The sequence below is a fragment of the Lupinus angustifolius genome, chromosome LG11 (assembly GCF_001865875.1).
Source record: "Lupinus angustifolius cultivar Tanjil chromosome LG11, LupAngTanjil_v1.0, whole genome shotgun sequence".
NCBI classification, from domain to species: Eukaryota; Viridiplantae; Streptophyta; class Magnoliopsida; order Fabales; family Fabaceae; genus Lupinus; species Lupinus angustifolius.
The window spans coordinates 28846582-28864997 of record NC_032019.1 but is presented as its reverse complement, the minus strand read 5'-3'; the positions used below and the strand labels follow the sequence as shown (position 1 = coordinate 28864997).

Below are 18416 nucleotides of genomic sequence, written 5' to 3'. Positions count from 1 at the left end.
ACTCCATTTTATTGAGGAGTTCGAGGAGCCGAGTATTGGTGCAGGATCTCGTGTTTAGTGCAAAACTTGTCAAACAAGTGGTTTTCAAATTCACCATCATGGTCACTACGTATATATACTATCTTCACCTTAAGTTGGTTTTAAATTTGCTTGACAAGATTTTTGAAGGATTTAAAAGCATCGTTTTTTTATAGAAAGGAACAAGGTCCATGTGAATCTAGAGAAATCATCCACGATTACCAAATCATAGTAACTACCTCTAAAGGTGATAATTTATGATGGCCCAAACAAGTCCATATGAAGAAGCTCCAAAGACCTTGTTGTGGAAATTACATTTTTCGAAACAAACGAGTTCTTGAATTGCTTACACCTTTGGCAAGTGTCGCAAGATTCATTATATTTGAAATTAAGTTTAGGTAGTCCATCAACCAAATTGTGAGATGACAAATTATCTAGGTGTTTAATATGAATATGCGCAACACGCCTATGCCAAAGCCATATGTCACTATCTTTAGATATAAAACATTTTGAAAACAAAGTAGTGACATCCTCCAAATTAACCATATAAATATTATTTATACGATAACCAACAAACTTAATATTATTAGATATACTATAGCAAATGATACAACAATCAGAAACGAAGGATACTCGATTACCTTTATCACATAATTGGCTGATACTAAATAGGTTGTGCTCCAAGGCTTCCACATAGAGCATGTTCTCGATCACTTCTTCAGGGGTATTGGCAATTATCCCAATGTTAAGTATTTTGCTTCAGTTGTTGTCACCATAGGTGACATACCCTTTGTCTTTAAGTGAAAGATGAAGGAATCTTGGTCTGTCACCGGTCATATGCCTTCAACAACCGCTATCCAAATACCAATGATGTTCATGTGTTCGAAGGCATATTTGTAAAACAGATTACTTGTTTTGTTCAGGTACCCAAGTGATATTAGGTCCCTTTTTGTTAGCAACCACAAAATTTGTCCCTTTTTCACCCAAACATACAGCAGGTTGACATAAGTTAGTTTTAGAGAAGTCACATGAGTTGCAAGAGTAGATTAAATCAAGAATTTCATTGTCTAATTTTAGTTCATCTAACTCTTTTTGCCTTTTAATATTTTTTTGTTCATGCAATAGGATTACCCGTTTTCTACCTACGCTAATCCTAGCAAGCATTTCCAATTCCTCTTATAGTTCAACATAAGCATTATACAATTTAACATAGGTAGGGGAATCATCAGAAGAAGATGAAGTGTCAGAATATACCTCATTTGTATCATCTTGACCATTCGACCTACAATCTTCTTGCGTTTTTACCACTAAGTATAGTTTCACAGACTCCTCCTCGTCAGATGAGCTCGATGTTGATTCCTCCCCAGGAACATCCCATATGATGTACGCTTTCTTTAATTTGAAGTCTCGAGGAGTGCTCTTCTTAGATTCAACATTTTCGAGGTAGGTCAAACATTGTAGCCTCATATGTCCAGCCTTTCCACATTTGCGGCAAGTGAAGCACTTCTTTGGGTTCTTGCCTTTCTTGGTTGATTCACACGCTTCCTTCTTTTGTAACCTCTTTAATCCCCCTCTTTTCTTCAAGAAATTTCCAAAAATCGACATCCTCTTTATTTTCTTGATCTTGTGAAGTGGTAGCCTTGAGAGAGATGCCTTTCTTTTTCCTATCTGAATCCTCGTTCGCTGTCAAGCATCCTAAATCCATCTCGTGTTCTTGGAGTTTTCCAAATAATGTAGCTAAAGGCATGGAATCTAGATCTTTTGACTCCATTATTACGGTTACTTTTGGTTGCCATTTCCTGCCAAGACAATGCAAAACTTTGTTAGTTAATTCTCCTTTAGCTGATGATTTATCAAGGGCAACTAAATAGTTAACAATATGAGTGAATCGTTTTTGCATTTCACTAATAGATTCGTTTGGTAAAATACGAAGTAACTCATACTCGTGTGTTAGTGCATTTAGCCCGGCGTGCTGTGCCTTCATGGGTCACTTGTAAAGTGTCCCATATTTCTTTCGCATTTTGGCATTATGAAACCCTAAAGAATTCATCATACGGTAGAGCCGATGTGATAATATTTTTAGCTTGAAGATTATGATGAACCTTTCTACGTTCATCATTAGTCCATAGACTTTTAGGCTTTTCTTTAGGTTCATCGTCCACCAAGTGTAGTGGAACGAAAGGACTACTGACCACAGATTCCCAAATGTCGGTGTCAATCGCCTCAATGAAGATCTTCATGCGCACTTTCTAGTAGGCATAACTCTCGCTACTAGAAATTGGAGGGTGGTTGATGGATTCGCCATCTCCGCCAAAAGGGTTAGTGGAACTCTGTTGTCCTCTAGGATCAAACGAATATGTGGTCAAGCTAGCACTTTTGTACTAGCTCCGATACCACTTGTTTGGTACCAGCTGGTCATAATACACCTAGAAGGAGGGGTTTAATAGGTGTAGCGGATCCCATATTCCGCTTTTCTGATATTTTGCGCATAACTGAAAACTATTGCACTTAATCGATTAAGCTTGGTTTTAATCGATTAATCAGATCTTGGATTTAATCGATTTTTCTTGTGTATAATCGATTATCCTGAATCTTGCACTTCTTGCTTTTATGATTTCTTGCACAACAAGATACCGATTACCAATCTTTATACAATCAATTGATTAAAGAAGTTACAGAATGATAACAATACAGATTATAACAGGAAACTGAGAATCAATAAATTAACAAGAATATAAAGCATAAAAGTAGGATATCCTATCCTTTCCTGATTAGGCCCTTGCCTTGGTATCACTCAAACCAAGACCTCTTAGTCTCTGTGAAGACTGTCAAGATCTCTCTTAAAGTGATACTACTCACTAAGAGATCAACTTCCTTGTTCGTCACTGTTTTTGTTGAGTTGTCTTGAGTATTTAATACTCGGATACAACAATTAAACTCAATTCTAACTCTAAGCAGAAAACTCACAAGAAACTAATCCAAATGAGAATCAATGCAAAGGATTTTAACAAAAAGGTATTCACAATTTTCCAGAATTGTTTTTCCTTACTTTCGCTCTTAAAAGAACCAAGAAATTTATGCAATAATGCAATGCATTGAAAAACCTAAAGATATATAGAATGATTTGAATATCTAAGCCCTATTCAGAATGCTCTCACTCTCTAAGCTCTCTTCACTACAATAAAACAACCTTTTAGCCACGGTCAAAACTGTGGCTAATGTGGAAAAAAACCGTAGCTAATTTCAGTGGCCACACTTATTGTATCCCTGGCAAGGAATGGCGTTGCTAAAAATTAGCCACGGTCAATATGTGATATTGCTACGCTTTACCAAAATGTGGTAACATTTAGTTAGCCACAGTCTGTTGTACGCAGCTACGGTCCTGACCGTGGCTAAGTTGTGCATTTTGCCACATTATAACCGTGGCTAAGTTGAGGATTTTGCCACACTCTCCGTGGCTAAGTTGTGGATTTTGCCACACTTTGCCATGGCTCAATTGTGAATTTTGCATGCAATAATCATCAATCTTTATAAAGATTTTGAGTATAGTAAATTAAAACATGGAAGCTGATATAACCAGATATGCATAATCAATTAATCATCTCTAATATTTCTCAATAAGGTGCTGCCCACATCATGAACAAGGAATGTCACTAATGATAGGTCATATTCAAATTTGACAAAGTAAGAAATGTTCTATTACACAAGAAAGCTATTCAATGTCAATCAATCCATTAATTTATATTCACTTAAAGATTTGAAACCATTGAAGATTGTAAGAAAAAATCGTAAATTTCACAACCAAAATCTGCATGTATCCTTTGGAAAATGAGATCCATCCACCACCTCTCAGTGTTCTCCACTATAGTGGTATTTCCATACCTGCATTCAAAATCCAATTGAAACAGAAGCATGCATATTAGTAAAATTGCAGAAATTGATAACAAAAGGAAGATTCAATAAAACTAATAAAGAGCATAAAAAAAAATCACCTATCTTCTTCTAGCACAACACCATGTGTAAGCTTGACAACAATAACTCATTTCAGATTCTTCAAACACAAGCCTCACCTGCAAAATTGACATTAAATATTAAATATTGCCCCATCATTCACACATATTCAACATTAAAAATTACCAAAACACCAAAAGACAAAACCACATTTCATTCTTACAATTTCAATGGATTCAAACATTGGAGTATTGATAGAATAAGCTTTGATAGAAGAAGCTCTACCAAAACCAAAATTATTAAACAAGTCAATAAATATAAGTTATTGATAACAACAACAATGGGGAGAATACATGCTTAACTAGAAGGCGAGGATGCATGTAAAAACCCTTATACACTCAATACATATATATTAAATCCTATTATATATACAAGCTAAAAATGAATCCAGTAAGCGAGAACAATGTTCTTACATGTCTACTAGGCATATAACCCTCATACTCGTGGCCTACCTATCAAACAACACAATGATAGTGATGCACGTGAATGAATGATATATATTGTATACAAATCCAGCCATGAATAAGATCTGGTGAGCTCATAGGATGCAAATCCGCCACTTGGATTCTGTAATAATATGGAAAGACCAAATTCATAATTGATGAGATGCTTGTGTTGAATAGAGACGTAATTATGGTCCTTACCTGGAGGGATAAAATATAATTAACAGCATCATACAACTGTTCTGTTTCTATTGCTTTCCCAACAGTCTCAAATGGCATGTTTGACAACAAAATTGCTACCTGCCATGAACAAAATGAACAACATGGTTATGTTTTAAAAAAAATGAGATTTTGTTGAAATAAATAAAAAAAGGGAAATTAATTTATGACCTTCAAGCCTTCTGCAGAACAATCTGATACAGACCAACCATTGTCTCGAGTTGAGAAAGGCCATCCACCTTTTGAAATGTGTCTATACCATTCACTTGGATTACCACTGCTGTTCCTTCTCACCTTCAATACCAAACATTTTTATCTTCTTTCATAACTAAGAGTTTCACTAAATAAACATATATATGTATGTATGTATGTATGTATATAGCAATAGCACTTACCTGTGAGCATTTTATGAAATGGTTTGCTTTCTTAAGCATTGAGCTGTATTCATCATCCATATTGGTAGACAAGATTGCTTGTACAGTAAAAGAAACATCCCAAAATTGAGAACCATTATATCCCTGATGTCATGTCATACAACTATTTGTATTCAGAATATGCATTTTTAACTAATGACAAATAATATAAATTGATGTTTAATATGCACCTGCACTTTGAAACAAATCCTCACTTTGAACCCAATACCAACATTTATATAAGCATAATAGGAATGTGACTCTTGATGTTTATTCGAAAGACGTGATGCAAAGACGTGATGAATTTAGAATGTCAGGTTAATTTTAATGGCTTGAACCCTGAGGGTCTCAGGGACCTGATATTATATAGGCATAATAGGAATCTAACTCATGACGTTTAAGGAATTTTGTGCTTCTCTTCCCTTCCAGTACCCTCGAAACCCTTATTTATATCTAGAGAATACGGTGATTGATATCAGTGATTAATGAGGGGGGAAATTGCAGAACTTCCACTCAGACCTTTGTTGGCTAATTCTAGCCATCTAACCTATAACTACAACGAGAAAACAAACATAAATCCAGAGGGAGTATCTTCATCACATACAAACAATGGGTAAAAAGGAACAGATGCATACCCGAAAAACCCTTCAGTTGAGTCATCTCCAGCATGTGCTAGAATAGCATCACCCCCTGGATGTTCTTCCACATATGGGGTAACATCATATACCTAGAGTAAAATGAAATCCAAAGAAATATTAACCGCATTTCGGTTCTAGCAGTACAAATCCTAAATCATACCATTAGTAAACAACAATGTAGCCTTAGATAGGGTTAAATGGTGAACATAAGATTTGAAACAGAAATACCATTTGGGTTGAAACCAAAGGAGTAGCACATTCATGTGAAGTATAAAACCACAATAGAATATCACACCTTGTTCTTGATGATTATCCAACAATCTGTTCTCTTGTGATGCAAAGACACTTCAGATTTACTGAATGATTTTGATTCCTGCAATAAAGATATAGTACATGAAAACATGCTAAGTTATGCTAAAAATCTGTTCTTTTCAGCTTATTTGAAAAGAAAAAAAACTTATTGAATCAGTGATTAATTAAACTATTCACTCAAATGCACCCTTAAACATAAAAAAGGGAATTAGCTATATACCTTATCTTTGTTGTTTAAGGTAGAGTGAGCATTTCCCTTTTGTCCTGAGAAAGATACAAAGAAATCAATCAGATAAACACACATCAATGTAATAGTTATAAGAAAATGAAACAGAGTTAAAAAAAAGATGGACCAGATTTGTGGTGTCGTGGGATCAAAAGAAGAGCGAGTAAGAGACCAAAAAGCAATGCAAGTGCAACAATGAAAACCATATTGTGAAATTTAGAAACTTTAGTGGCAAATATAATCTAAAACAGCAAAAACAACAAGCAAAACTCAGAAATAGATAATCATCGCAAGAAGCAGAAAAGGATTCGAATAATTTGAAGAGAACTAAACCGTACAAGAAAACGAAGAAAACGATAGGAGGCCTCTTAGGCTTGTTTGGTTCTATTGAACTGACATTCATTGAAAATTAGGGATTATAATTTCTCAGATTTCTATAACTAATAATATTAGAGATTAGAGAAGCTCAAAATTAGGGATTTGAGAAACTCAAAATTAGGGATTAGAGATTTGAAACAAAAGTATAGAATTAAAAAAGGAGATGAAGTGATTTCTTACCAATATATGAATGAGCTAGGAATTCAACAACAAATGAAGTGATTTCTGGAGAGTTGTGATGAAGTGATTTCTGGATAATTAATTTTTAAGCTTTTATATTGGTGCATGGTGTGAAATTGTGAAAGTGGTGAAGTGGAGAAGAAGTGATTTTTGGAAAAGAGAAGAGAGTGATGAACGTGAAAGTGTGAAAGTGATAAATGAGAAAGATGAATGTGAATATTATTTATCATGGGCTACACAATATTAATTTTGGGCCTTATTCTTTAAATTTGCCATGGTGTCACTAAGTGTGGCAAAAAGACTGTCCCCAAATGTCTTTTGTTTTGTAGTGCTTAATGCAATATCTCACTCTAATGCAATATATGAAAATATAAATTCAAAGTTATGAAGATTATTCCACATGGACCAGAATTAGAGCATTTATAATAAACACACTGATACTAATATTAATCGATTATACTATGACTTAATCGATTAACGATTTCTTAAAAAATGGTTTTCTATACGTACTAATCGATTATCCAATGACTTAATTGATTAACACACCATCAACATCAGATAGGTTAGCTACAGTAATTCTGATAATCGATTATATAAAACACATAATCGATTATGTTGTATAAAAAATAGTTTCTTGATGAATGGTAAACTACATATATGACATGTGATCATGCAATACATGTTTTTCAAATATGTTATCCATTTAATGCACAAAAGCATGTATGTAGATGCATGAGCTTACTTATCATATAATATGTAGATGTTATGTCTCAATTTATGCTTGTTCATTTTACGTTCTTATGAGACTCCCACCCCGATTTACGTAATCTAGACTCCATCTAAGGCAATCCACTTAAGACTTCTAGTGAAGTAAAATTATAAAGCCCTAAGTCTATAGATATCACCATTGAGTCTTCGACTTGTTGTTTGTTGTAAGATCTTCAAGCTTACTTGTATGTCCATTGTCTTCATCAAAACCAAGGTCAACTTCAAATATGCAAGTCTTGACTCTTTGCACTTTCAATAAAGTGATATATGAAGAATATTCTAAGGATCAGTTGGGTAAAATAAATGAATAGTCGCAACATTTACTCCATCCTTGATGTGATAAGTGTTTTATATATTTTTTAAATTAACTCGGAAACAATTTATGCATACTTCATTTGGCAATCATTATTTATAGATAAATAAAACCTTATTAGGATTATATATTATTGTTATCATTTCAAAGATTTTAAAATTATTAATTTTATATATTATTAATTATTAAATACAAAAATTTATTTATTATTTCATTTTAATTTATTTAGGATTTTAATATTAACAAAAAAAAAAGTGATGTATCACGACTATTCAAAAGAGCATCCGAGTAAAAAGAAGTGTAATTTTGATTTGTGCGGAGTTATTTAATAAAAGATTCTCCCAAAATACAATAATTATACATTCACTAATTACTAAATAATTTAATAATACACGTTTAAATATTAAGATATATTTATGAATTTAGATTAACATTGGTATTATATTTAAAAATTATTATTATTACATTATTAATATATATAGAATTTAATCATTATTTTCAATATTAGAATAATAATTATTAACAAAAATGTATTACAAAATAAAGAAAGAGGATGGACAAAATGCACCTCATTGCACATAAATGGAGGACTACATTGGTGTCGTAGTTGTCTCATAGCCCATACAGAAAACTTGTGAATACAAGCATGTAAGAACATGATTTTGATGAAGACAAAACTTAAATCTTAAAGATTGTGGACAAAGACATATCAACAACAGACAACTTAAAGACACATATTCAAGCTTCAAGATAGAATCATCAAGGCTAGAGTAATCATTTTGTTTTTAGGTCCTAAGATGCTTTGAATGGGTTTAGTCTAAGTTGGGTGAACCTTATGATAAATCTCACATAATTAGAGTATGAACATATTGCATAAGAGATTTTCATACATAACATAAATTAGGTATATTTAGCATGGATACATGATTTTGGGTGTTAATACTTATATCGTTTTTAAATTCATGCATCAATTATTTATGTTAGAGGTTCATGCAAAATTAACTAAGTCCTTTCAAGAAAAAAATGTTTATTGACTAAGACATTGATTAATAGATTAAGTTTTTGAAAATGGGAAACTTGTTAATCGATTAAGGATATGTTTAATTGATTAAGTCAGTTTTTTTTGGAATCTTGGATGTTTTAAAGAAACATTAGTTGATTAAGTACACATTTTATGTGAATGGTAATTTACCATCCTTTCCCATGAAAAAAAACATGAAACATTTTCAAACTTATAGAAGCTTGATGCAAGATTTACACACATTTTTTTAGAGTGATTTTATGAAAAGAGAGAAAGAAACTTTAACGTAAAAAGAGAGTTTTGTGAATATTGGAAAGGTTTTAGTTTTCAAACATTGAGTGTTTCAAAGATATTCCTTTTGTGACTCATAATCGTTCATATTCATCTCTGATATTGTGAGATTCATCAAATTGTAGTTTTATTATGAGTATTAGTGTGTGATTAGTATAATGAATGTGCAAGGAACTTTGTATGCATCTTTATGGTCGGCATGTAAATTTGTCTCTTTGAGGGTATGAGGTATCACCTTGGAGGAAGAGAGATATTTAGGAGGAATCTTAGCTGCAGTCAAGGTCCAAGAAGAGATCCCATTGGGTATGCTTGGTTAGAAGTGGTTGCTAACCGACAAATAGGTGTAAAAGATACAACCTCAATGTCACAAACAAGTATAGAAAGGTATAATTAGCTTCTCCATAAGGAATTGCTATAAAACTGTAGTCTTTCAATTATTAATTGTCTCCCAGCTCTATAATTTTTGGATTTTTTGTTGTGTGACACAAACACTTCGATTGTACTTAATATAATGTGGTAAATGTAGTTGAGGTTAAAATTCACACTCACTCAGTTCTCACTTTGATTCTTTATTTAATACCAATTAGAACAACCAGTCCATATAAACACCTCAACATGATTAATTGCTAATATCTTAGTCAATTAGTCACTTATGCAAGAAAAATATATATATAGCGACATAATTGTAATATCATGTTAATCTTAACTGTATTGTTAGATTGCTACTCCGTAGCTGTAATTTCATGTTAACACATAAATGTGATTGATATGTTGTTAAGTAGAGATCTCATTTTGTCATTTCACATGTGTGATATAATCAATATTGTGTTTAATAATCAACATAAATTGTGTTTAAATTATATTTTATTATTTTTTCTCTTTTTAATTGGCTAAATTAAATATAAGCTTATATGAAACAAATATAAATTTTCATAAATTACTCGCAATTATTTTGTTAATTTTTAAGTACCCGCAGATAGCTGGCCCAACAAGTATCTATGAGGGTCTGAGGCTGGTGCAAGTCCAAACACTTAGCAATTGAGAAGGTGTACTATCTAGACCCATTGTCATTCGTAGATGTTTATAATAGTAATCATCTTCCAATTATTAATATATTGAAAAATATTTAATAACATTAATTATTACTAGGTAACTGGGACCATAGATTTTGAGATCCATTATTGGATGGGTCTATGTCTGGACAATGAGGTACCTAGACTCACAGGTACTGAAACCAACTATTCATTTATAATTCTTTACATATATAGCAATATAATTGAAATATCACGCTAATTATAATGTTATATTGTTAATGTAGCTGCAATTTCATGCTAATACATTAATATGATTCTTTGGTTGTTAAGTAGTGATGTCATGTTGGTAACTCTTATGTGTGATGTAATGCTATGTTGTCTTTAATAATCAACATAAATTGTGTTTAAATTTATTTTTTATTTTTATTATTGGATAAATTAAATATAAGATTATACGAAACGAACACACATTTTCAAAAATTACTCGCAGTTATTTTATATTTTCTAGGTACTGCAAGTAGTAGACCTAGCGGGTATCCACGTAGGTCTAAAGATGGTGCAAGTCCAAGCACTTAGCAATGGGGAATGTGTCCCACGCAACACTATCCAGACCCATTGTCATTCTTAGACGATTCTAATTGTAACCATTCTTTCAATTATTAATCTAATGAAAAACATTTAATGACATTAATTAGTACTAAAGTGATTAATTTTAACTAATACCATAAAATAAAAATGATATTTTTCAGTTCTTCATTTGTTGTTAGGCCTTTCTATGCTCAAACTTCTTCAAGTTGTCCTTACACAATATTTGGGAATGTAATTGTTAGATGAATTAAATGCATAAACTTCATATTTGGTCTTCTACTATTCATCCCATTTATTTCTTTGTGATGACTTGAGCTCATAAAATCGTTATTCTTTAGCTTTTGAAAATATGGATACCCTTCAAATGTGAATTTATATATAAAATTTTAGGCATATTAATTTTGTTACATTTCTTCCTAGCATTTTCCTATTAGCTAAAAATAATATTAAACATGATTGATAAGTTTTTCTTTATATACAACGTAAACATGGTTGTCCAGGAATAGATGCAAGACATGTTATTTCTTTCAGTTTCACTTGATACTAGATGTCATTTTAATAATTGGTTGAAGAATAATATCAAGTGGGTTTCAATTTGGTTTCACCTTAGGGGAGCATACTATTAGCCTATGATATTAGTTTATATTTCGGCTAGAATCAAACTTGAGTGATATGTAGATATGAAGCTACATGGATGAGTGTGAGCACAAGTGCACCCACAAATATATTTCTGAACCTTCTTTTATAAATGATGCAGGTCAACTCTGTTCTGTAATTACCCCCATAAATCTTATGGCTACCATACTAACATTGACCCCTTGTCCTCCTCTTACCTCTTGTGGTCCCCAACTTCCAATGCATTCCTTCTATTTAGCACAATACAAAGGCTGCAGAATAACAAGATATATTGTGCCTAGTGTGCTTCTTTCCTTAGCCCATTACCTCCTTTCTTATGAATATGTATAATATATTATATGATTCCATTATTCTCATATTATACATGCATACTCCATATAAAAATTAATGGATGCAATGGTACTTATATTGTAATATTAATATAGTCATATTTATATACAATACTAACATAGTAAAATTAATCGCTTGGACCAGTATAAAATCTTAATTTAATTATTAAATATTTAATTAGGATGTCTGATATGATTTTACCATGCTCTCACATATTCATATATGTAATAAGGAAATCCATACTACATAGTTGTTGGTTGAATACTGATTATGGTTTAGTTTAATTTTTATCAATTGTATTGTGGTCGGAAGATAAGAAATAGATGGTAGACCTTCCTACATAATTTGGGAGATGGAAAAGACAATGTTAATGAGTGCAACCATTTCTGAATCCGAATTTAAATGAGATAGATGATATTAGGGATGACAATTAGTATTAATCTATACCCATTTCCATCCATACACAATACAAAATGGATGGAGCTATATTGAGACTCTTTCTTGTTAGGTCGAAATGGAACATAATCTTCTATAACTTGTATTATATACATTCATTGCTACTTATAAAAATTTTCACCTCGTTATAAAATAAATTAAGAAAAGCTTATAAAAGTATATAGTGAGGTCGATGTTTCTTAACTGTGGCAATATAATGACATATAATAGTGACTTTTTATGATATATGTTTGTTAAAGTGTTGACAATATTAGTTGATATTTTTCTTTAATCTAAAAGAAAACATAAATGATTTCATTTACATAGTTTTTATTTTGATTGTGTGCAATATATCTATTGATTCCAATATCTAAACTTAAAGGATTGTTTTACCTAAATGGTCGAAATTATTTATTTCATTGTCTCTTTTGAAATGAAATATTTTCATAAGTTTATATCTATAAATTCTAATTATGATCATATACACATTATTGATTGTTCTTAAAATAATTGTAGGTCTCGATTATGTGCAATAGCGAATCAATACTCATGTAGTTCTTGATAGAAAAGTGTTTGATTAGTTAGGTGTATTTTAATTATTTTAAATAATAAAGTGATATATGAGGACTATTCTAAGGATCAGTTGGGGAAAGCAATGAATAGTCGCGACATTTCCTCCATCCTTGATGTGATAAGTATTTTTTATATTAACTGAGAAACAATTTATGCATAATTCATTTGGCACTAATTATTTATAGACAAATAAAACATTTTCAGGATTATATATTATTGTTATTATTTCAAAGATTTTAAACTTGTTAATGTTTTATATTACTAATTTTACATAAAAATATTTTATTTATTATTTCATTTTAATTTATTTAGCATTTTAATATTAACAAACAAAAGTGATGTATCATGACCATTCAAAAGAGCATTGGAGTAAAAGAAGGTTATCTTGATATGTCCTAACACTTATTAATAATTTTATGCGGACTTATTTAATAAAAAAATCATCCCAAAAATACAATAATTTTACAATCTCTAATTATTAAATAATTTAATAATACTCGTTTAAATCTTAATATATATTAATGAATTTATATTAACATTGGAATTATATTTAAAAATTATTATTACTACATTATTAATATTTATAAAATTCAATATCATATTCAATATTATAATAATAATTATTAACAAAAATGGATTAGAAATTAAAGAAAGAAGATGAAGAAATGCGCCTCACTGTACATAAATGGAGGACTACATTTGTGTTAGAGTCGTTTCACAACCCGTACGGAAAACTTGTGAATACAGGCATGTAAGAATATGATTTTAACGAAGATAAAGCTAAAGCTTAAAGACTGTGGACAGAGATATATCATCAACAACTTAAAGACTGATATTCAAGCTTCAAGATAAGATCATCAAAGCTAGAGTAATCATTTTTTTTAGGTCCTAACATGCTTTGAATGGGTAGAGTCTAAGTTGGGTGAACGTTATGATAAATCTCACATAATTTGAGTATGAACATATTGCATAAGATATTTTCATACATAACATGAATTAGTTGCATTTAGCATAACATGCAAGATTGACACACATTTTTCAAGAGTAATTTTCTAGAAACATAGAGAAAGAAACTTTCACGTAAAAAAGAGAGGTTTTTGAATATTGGGAGGTTTTAGTTTTCAAACATTAAGTGTTTCAAAATTTTCCTTTTGTGACTCATAAATTTTTATATTCATCTTTGAGATTTCGAGATTCATCAAATGGTAGTTTTGTTTTGAATATTAGTGTATGATTAGCACAATGAAGGTGCAAGGAACTTTGTATATATCTTTATGGCCGACTTGTAAATTTGTCTCTTTGAGGGTATGAGGTATCACCTTAGAGCAAGAGAGAAATTTAGGATAAATCCTAGGTTGCGGTCAAGGTCCAAAAACAGATCTCATCGGGTATATTTGGTTAGAAGTGGTTCCCAACTGGAAAATAGGTGTAAAAGATACAACTTCGATGTCACAAACAAGAATAGAAAAGTAATTATCGTCTCCACATGGAATTTCTATAAAACTATAGTCTTTCTCTCTTTTTTATTTTTCTCTCATCAGGTATATTTGGTTAATTGTGTTTAAATTATATTTTTTTTTACCTCTTTTTTATTGGCTAAATTAAATATAAGTTTATACAAAACAAACACACATTTTGATAAATTACTCACAATTTTAATAATAATTTCTAATTACTCACGAATAGTAGGCCCAACAGGTATCTACATGAGTCCAAAAACTTGGCAATCGAGAAGGTGTGCTACCCATACCCATTGTCATTACTAAACTTTTCTACTTGTAATCGTCTTTCAATTATTAATCTAATGAAAATACTTAATAACATTAATTAGCAGTAAAGAAATTAATTTTAACTAATGTCTTAAAATAAAAATGATTTTATTTTTAGTTCTTCATTTCTTAGGTTTGTCTATGCTCAAACTTTTACAAGTTATCCTTACATAATATTTGAGGATATGACTATCACATAAATTAAATACATAAACTTCAAATTTAGTCTTCTGTTATTCATCTCATTTATTTCTTTGTGAATACTTAAGCTCATAATATTGTTATTCTTTGACTTTTGCAAATATTGATAGCCTTCAAATGTGAATTGATATATACTGATGTAGTAAGGCTTTACTCAAGAACTCGAAAAATGGGTGCTCGCGAATTTAGAAAATTATTGTTTTGAAACCATAAAATCTTGTTGTTCATGGTACTGTTTTAATGTTTGAAAATATGCATGTTATTGATTTTTATGATAGGAAATGATGATGAAATCAAGGCTATCTTGATTTAGAATGTCGTTTTGAGCATGAGATCAATCCTTGTAAAGAAGGTGTTGAAAGGATCATGAACACGATAGGAATGGTGAACGGGACTTTCGAGGATGAAGGATAGTTCAAGACTATGAATCTTGAACCAGATGGATGAAAGTCTCAGATGTTCTTAAAATAGATTAACATGATGTCTTTATCTTAAAGTAGCGGGAAAAAGATTTAACTTGCAAATCATTGATTGGTTTTTGTGTTTAGTTTCGAGGCATTCGAAGTCGGACAACCTACCTATTAATGTAAAGGAGATCAACCGCGCTACATCCCAAGATGAGAGAGAATATATCGTGACATAGTGGTGTCCGAATATGACACCAGGATCTCCCAACTACCTCAATAGTTGGGAGTTATATTTGTTTTTGTTAGAATCTCGTACTTAACCAAATGATTGTGTGCCTAGATTAAGTATGGATGATTTCTTAAGCTATATACTCTAGGATAGATTAAATGTCAAGTATTATGGAAGTTATCCATCAAGGAATACCACTCGAGAAACTAAAATGCCCAGGGATCGAAAACAACAAAGATTTTCGATCCGGTGGCCCAAAAGGGCGAGGAAGTAGTCCATGCTACTGGACACCCCTTGTTTGGGCGAGCCACTCTCGCTTGAGCGAGTGGTTCTCGTCTGGGTGAGGGCCAGATTGTGTGTTTCACCTATTCTGGGCAGTTCTGGTCGCCCGGGCGAGACCTAGAGGGTGATTTTGACTAGTTTTGGTTGATTTTTCGCTTGAGCGGCAGGCCTTCGCTTCGGAAAGAGCCAGGAAGAGAATTGAGTCTGTTTTGGTGAAATTGTCGCTTAAGTGACAATCATTCGCTTGGGCAAGAGACATGCAATAATTTTTTTTTGCTTTTGATTGGTTGATTGCTTAGACAATAACCCTAACTTGGGTGAGAAGTAAATTTAATAATTGGGAGAGATCATGGCTCGAACGAGGAGCCTGATGCCCAAATCAATGAACTTACACAGTTACCTTTGTTCTTACACCTTATTCGGGCAATGATTATGATGATGACGTCGTGAGAAAGGCGATGTTTAAAAGGATTACATGATACCATGCAGCGAGGTCATGTGACTGTAAGAGGCTTGGCCATGTGACCGTCCATGATATTTCAACGATTGTTCGTAGTGGTAGGAATGTCATTCCTCTATTACTTTATAACATAAGATCGTGTCCCACAAGAAACATTTCTTTGGGAGATGTCTTAGGATGGGCCGGTCGATATAAAAGAATGATTAAAACATTTAATCGGCTAACCTCGGTTAGTGTGCATACTTATTATGAATTACGGAGCAGTAGAGAGGAAAATTATGGGAGACGAACGAACCCCGCGATGTTGAGAGGGACTGTGATGGTGGTGATTCGTCAGCAAAGTCTTGAGGGTGAGTGTAGGTGAGACGAGTACCTTGTATTCCTGGATGAGGTACTCTATTGGATTGGATAGTTCTCACAGCGCAAACTAGATGATCTCTGACAACCCCTCTTTGCAAGGAATAATTTTTGGTGCGTTCAAATCAGCTTGTTAAGGGACCTATAATATTTGTTATTTACGAATAGTTTATTGGGAGGATATTGGTGTAAGGATGGATGAAATGAGCATAACATTCATACATTGCGATCGTGGATATGATGCTCATGATCAGAGTTATAACATCATTCATCATTGTACATTTATGTATGAAATATAAATTGTGTATATTATGTGTTCTTGTCTGGATGTGACATTTTGTGTAATTCCACGCCATCAACGAAAAATATTCATCAGATTTCTTACTCCCTTTTCTTGCTGCTTGTCTTTGCTTCGCGTTCTCGTTTAGATGGACCGTACTGCAAGGATTCGGAGCTACCGATTCTCGATGTCCCAGGAGGGGACATGGAGCATTGACGGACACCGATACACCTACACAAGTCCTTGTGCCTTAGAGTTGGGGATGGTTTGTGATGGCTCTACGATGCGCTTCCCTTCTCATCATGCAGACTTGGAGGCTTCTTTCACTTTAGTTGTTCGGCGACTAGCACCTGCTGCACCGTCCATTCAGTTTGTGATTCCTCAAGGACCCACTACTATAGGACCATCTACTCAGAGACAGAGTTGGGACGCCGTGCTCCCCACCATGGAGGAGAGCTACTCGACGGACAATGCCCGATCTTCAAGCAAATGCGAGAGCCAAAAGTAGGTCGAATGGTGCATCTAATGACCAGGAAGAGGACCGCAACGAGTGTCCTAGTGCACCCGCTAACACTAGAGCTAGTCATTGGTAGCCATTTCCATTTCATTTTTTCTTTTGAAGAGGGTATATGTGTAGGGTACTTTTAATGTGTTGATTTCTATTGTATATGTTTTCAGTTGGGATAAAGATTTGATTTCGCTATGCTTTTCATACAAACGTTTTCCGTTTTATTCAATAAAGAATTATTCCACGATATGTTAAGTGGCTTTTGATTACCATTAGGTAACGATTGTTGTCTTTTCCGCAATTTAGGTTACTTAACATGATGTCTCGAAAAGGAATTGAATATAAGGAAAATAAGTTCATATTATATTATTAAAAAACAATTACCCATTTTTGGGCAATATTGTTGGAGAAATTTTTCGGGGTTACAACATGGCATTAGAGTGGTTCTTTTCTATTCGGTCATATGCTTTCTGGTGTGACTTGGTGTGTTTAATTGTTTGCTTGAATTATTCGGTTGAGAATACAACCAATATTTAATTTCATTAGGAGAAGTATCTCATACACGTCTAATGTTCACATATTTAAGATGGCTGGACGTGGTGCAGCAAACCTGGACTTCATGGCTGCAATGACTATAGCGATTCAGAATGTGAATGCAAATTTGGATAGATGAATCAACAACAACCCCAACCCATCTAAGGATCGGCTCAGTATAGGGGCTTGGAAGAATTCTGTCGTCATCAACCCCTAAAGTTAGAAGCAGGTTTTGCACCAGATGCTGCAAATGACTGGATCCAAGAGTTGGAAAGGATCTTTCAAGCGCTTATGTGCACTGAGGAACAGAAGGTCACCTATGCGACATATATCTGACTAAGAAAGATGAGAACCGGTGGGAATTTGCCAGACGTCATATGGAGCATCAACAACAAGTTGTCATCTAGACAAATTTCAAAGATAGATTTCTACATAAGTACTTTCTTGCCGATATAAGGACCAAGAAAGAGATGGAGTTCCTGCGTATGCAGCAGGGAAACATGATATTTCGCGAGTATGCTGGCAAATTTGAAGATTTGGTGAGGAATGAAAGGTCCAAATG

At 32.8% G+C, this 18416-nt stretch overlaps 2 protein-coding genes across 2 annotated transcripts; both read right to left on the bottom strand.

Annotated features, from left to right (window-relative positions):
- LOC109359566 (cycloartenol synthase-like) lies at positions 3606–5243 on the bottom strand. Its single transcript, XM_019604270.1, has 5 exons — positions 5087–5243; positions 4863–4985; positions 4674–4772; positions 4011–4596; positions 3606–3900 (listed from the first exon to the last, which is right to left on the bottom strand). Exons 1-4 carry the CDS (start codon positions 5144–5146, stop codon positions 4465–4467), a joined length of 414 nt encoding a protein of 137 aa, XP_019459815.1. The 5' UTR covers positions 5147–5243; the 3' UTR covers positions 3606–3900; positions 4011–4464.
- Positions 5658–6486, bottom strand: LOC109359892 (cytochrome B5-like protein). Its single transcript, XM_019604585.1, has 4 exons — positions 6408–6486; positions 6275–6318; positions 6038–6115; positions 5658–5831 (listed from the first exon to the last, which is right to left on the bottom strand). Exons 1-4 carry the CDS (start codon positions 6484–6486, stop codon positions 5658–5660), a joined length of 375 nt encoding a protein of 124 aa, XP_019460130.1.

Excerpts from the sequence above, each read along its gene's own strand:
- LOC109359566 (XM_019604270.1), bottom strand. The coding sequence starts at position 5,146 with ATGGATGATGAATACAGCTCAATGCTTAAGAAAGCAAACCATTTCATA. Across the intron at positions 4,773-4,862 it reads GTTCTGCAGAAGGCTTGAAG|GTAGCAATTTTGTTGTCAAA; the intron begins GTCATAAATTAA and ends TGTTCATGGCAG. Across the intron at positions 4,597-4,673 it reads ATTATATTTTATCCCTCCAG|AATCCAAGTGGCGGATTTGC; the intron begins GTAAGGACCATA and ends ATATTATTACAG.
- LOC109359892 (XM_019604585.1), bottom strand. The coding sequence starts at position 6,486 with ATGGTTTTCATTGTTGCACTTGCATTGCTTTTTGGTCTCTTACTCGCT. Across the intron at positions 6,319-6,407 it reads CCCACGACACCACAAATCTG|GACAAAAGGGAAATGCTCAC; the intron begins GTCCATCTTTTT and ends TATCTTTCTCAG. Across the intron at positions 5,832-6,037 it reads GGATAATCATCAAGAACAAG|GTATATGATGTTACCCCATA; the intron begins GTGTGATATTCT and ends ATTTTACTCTAG.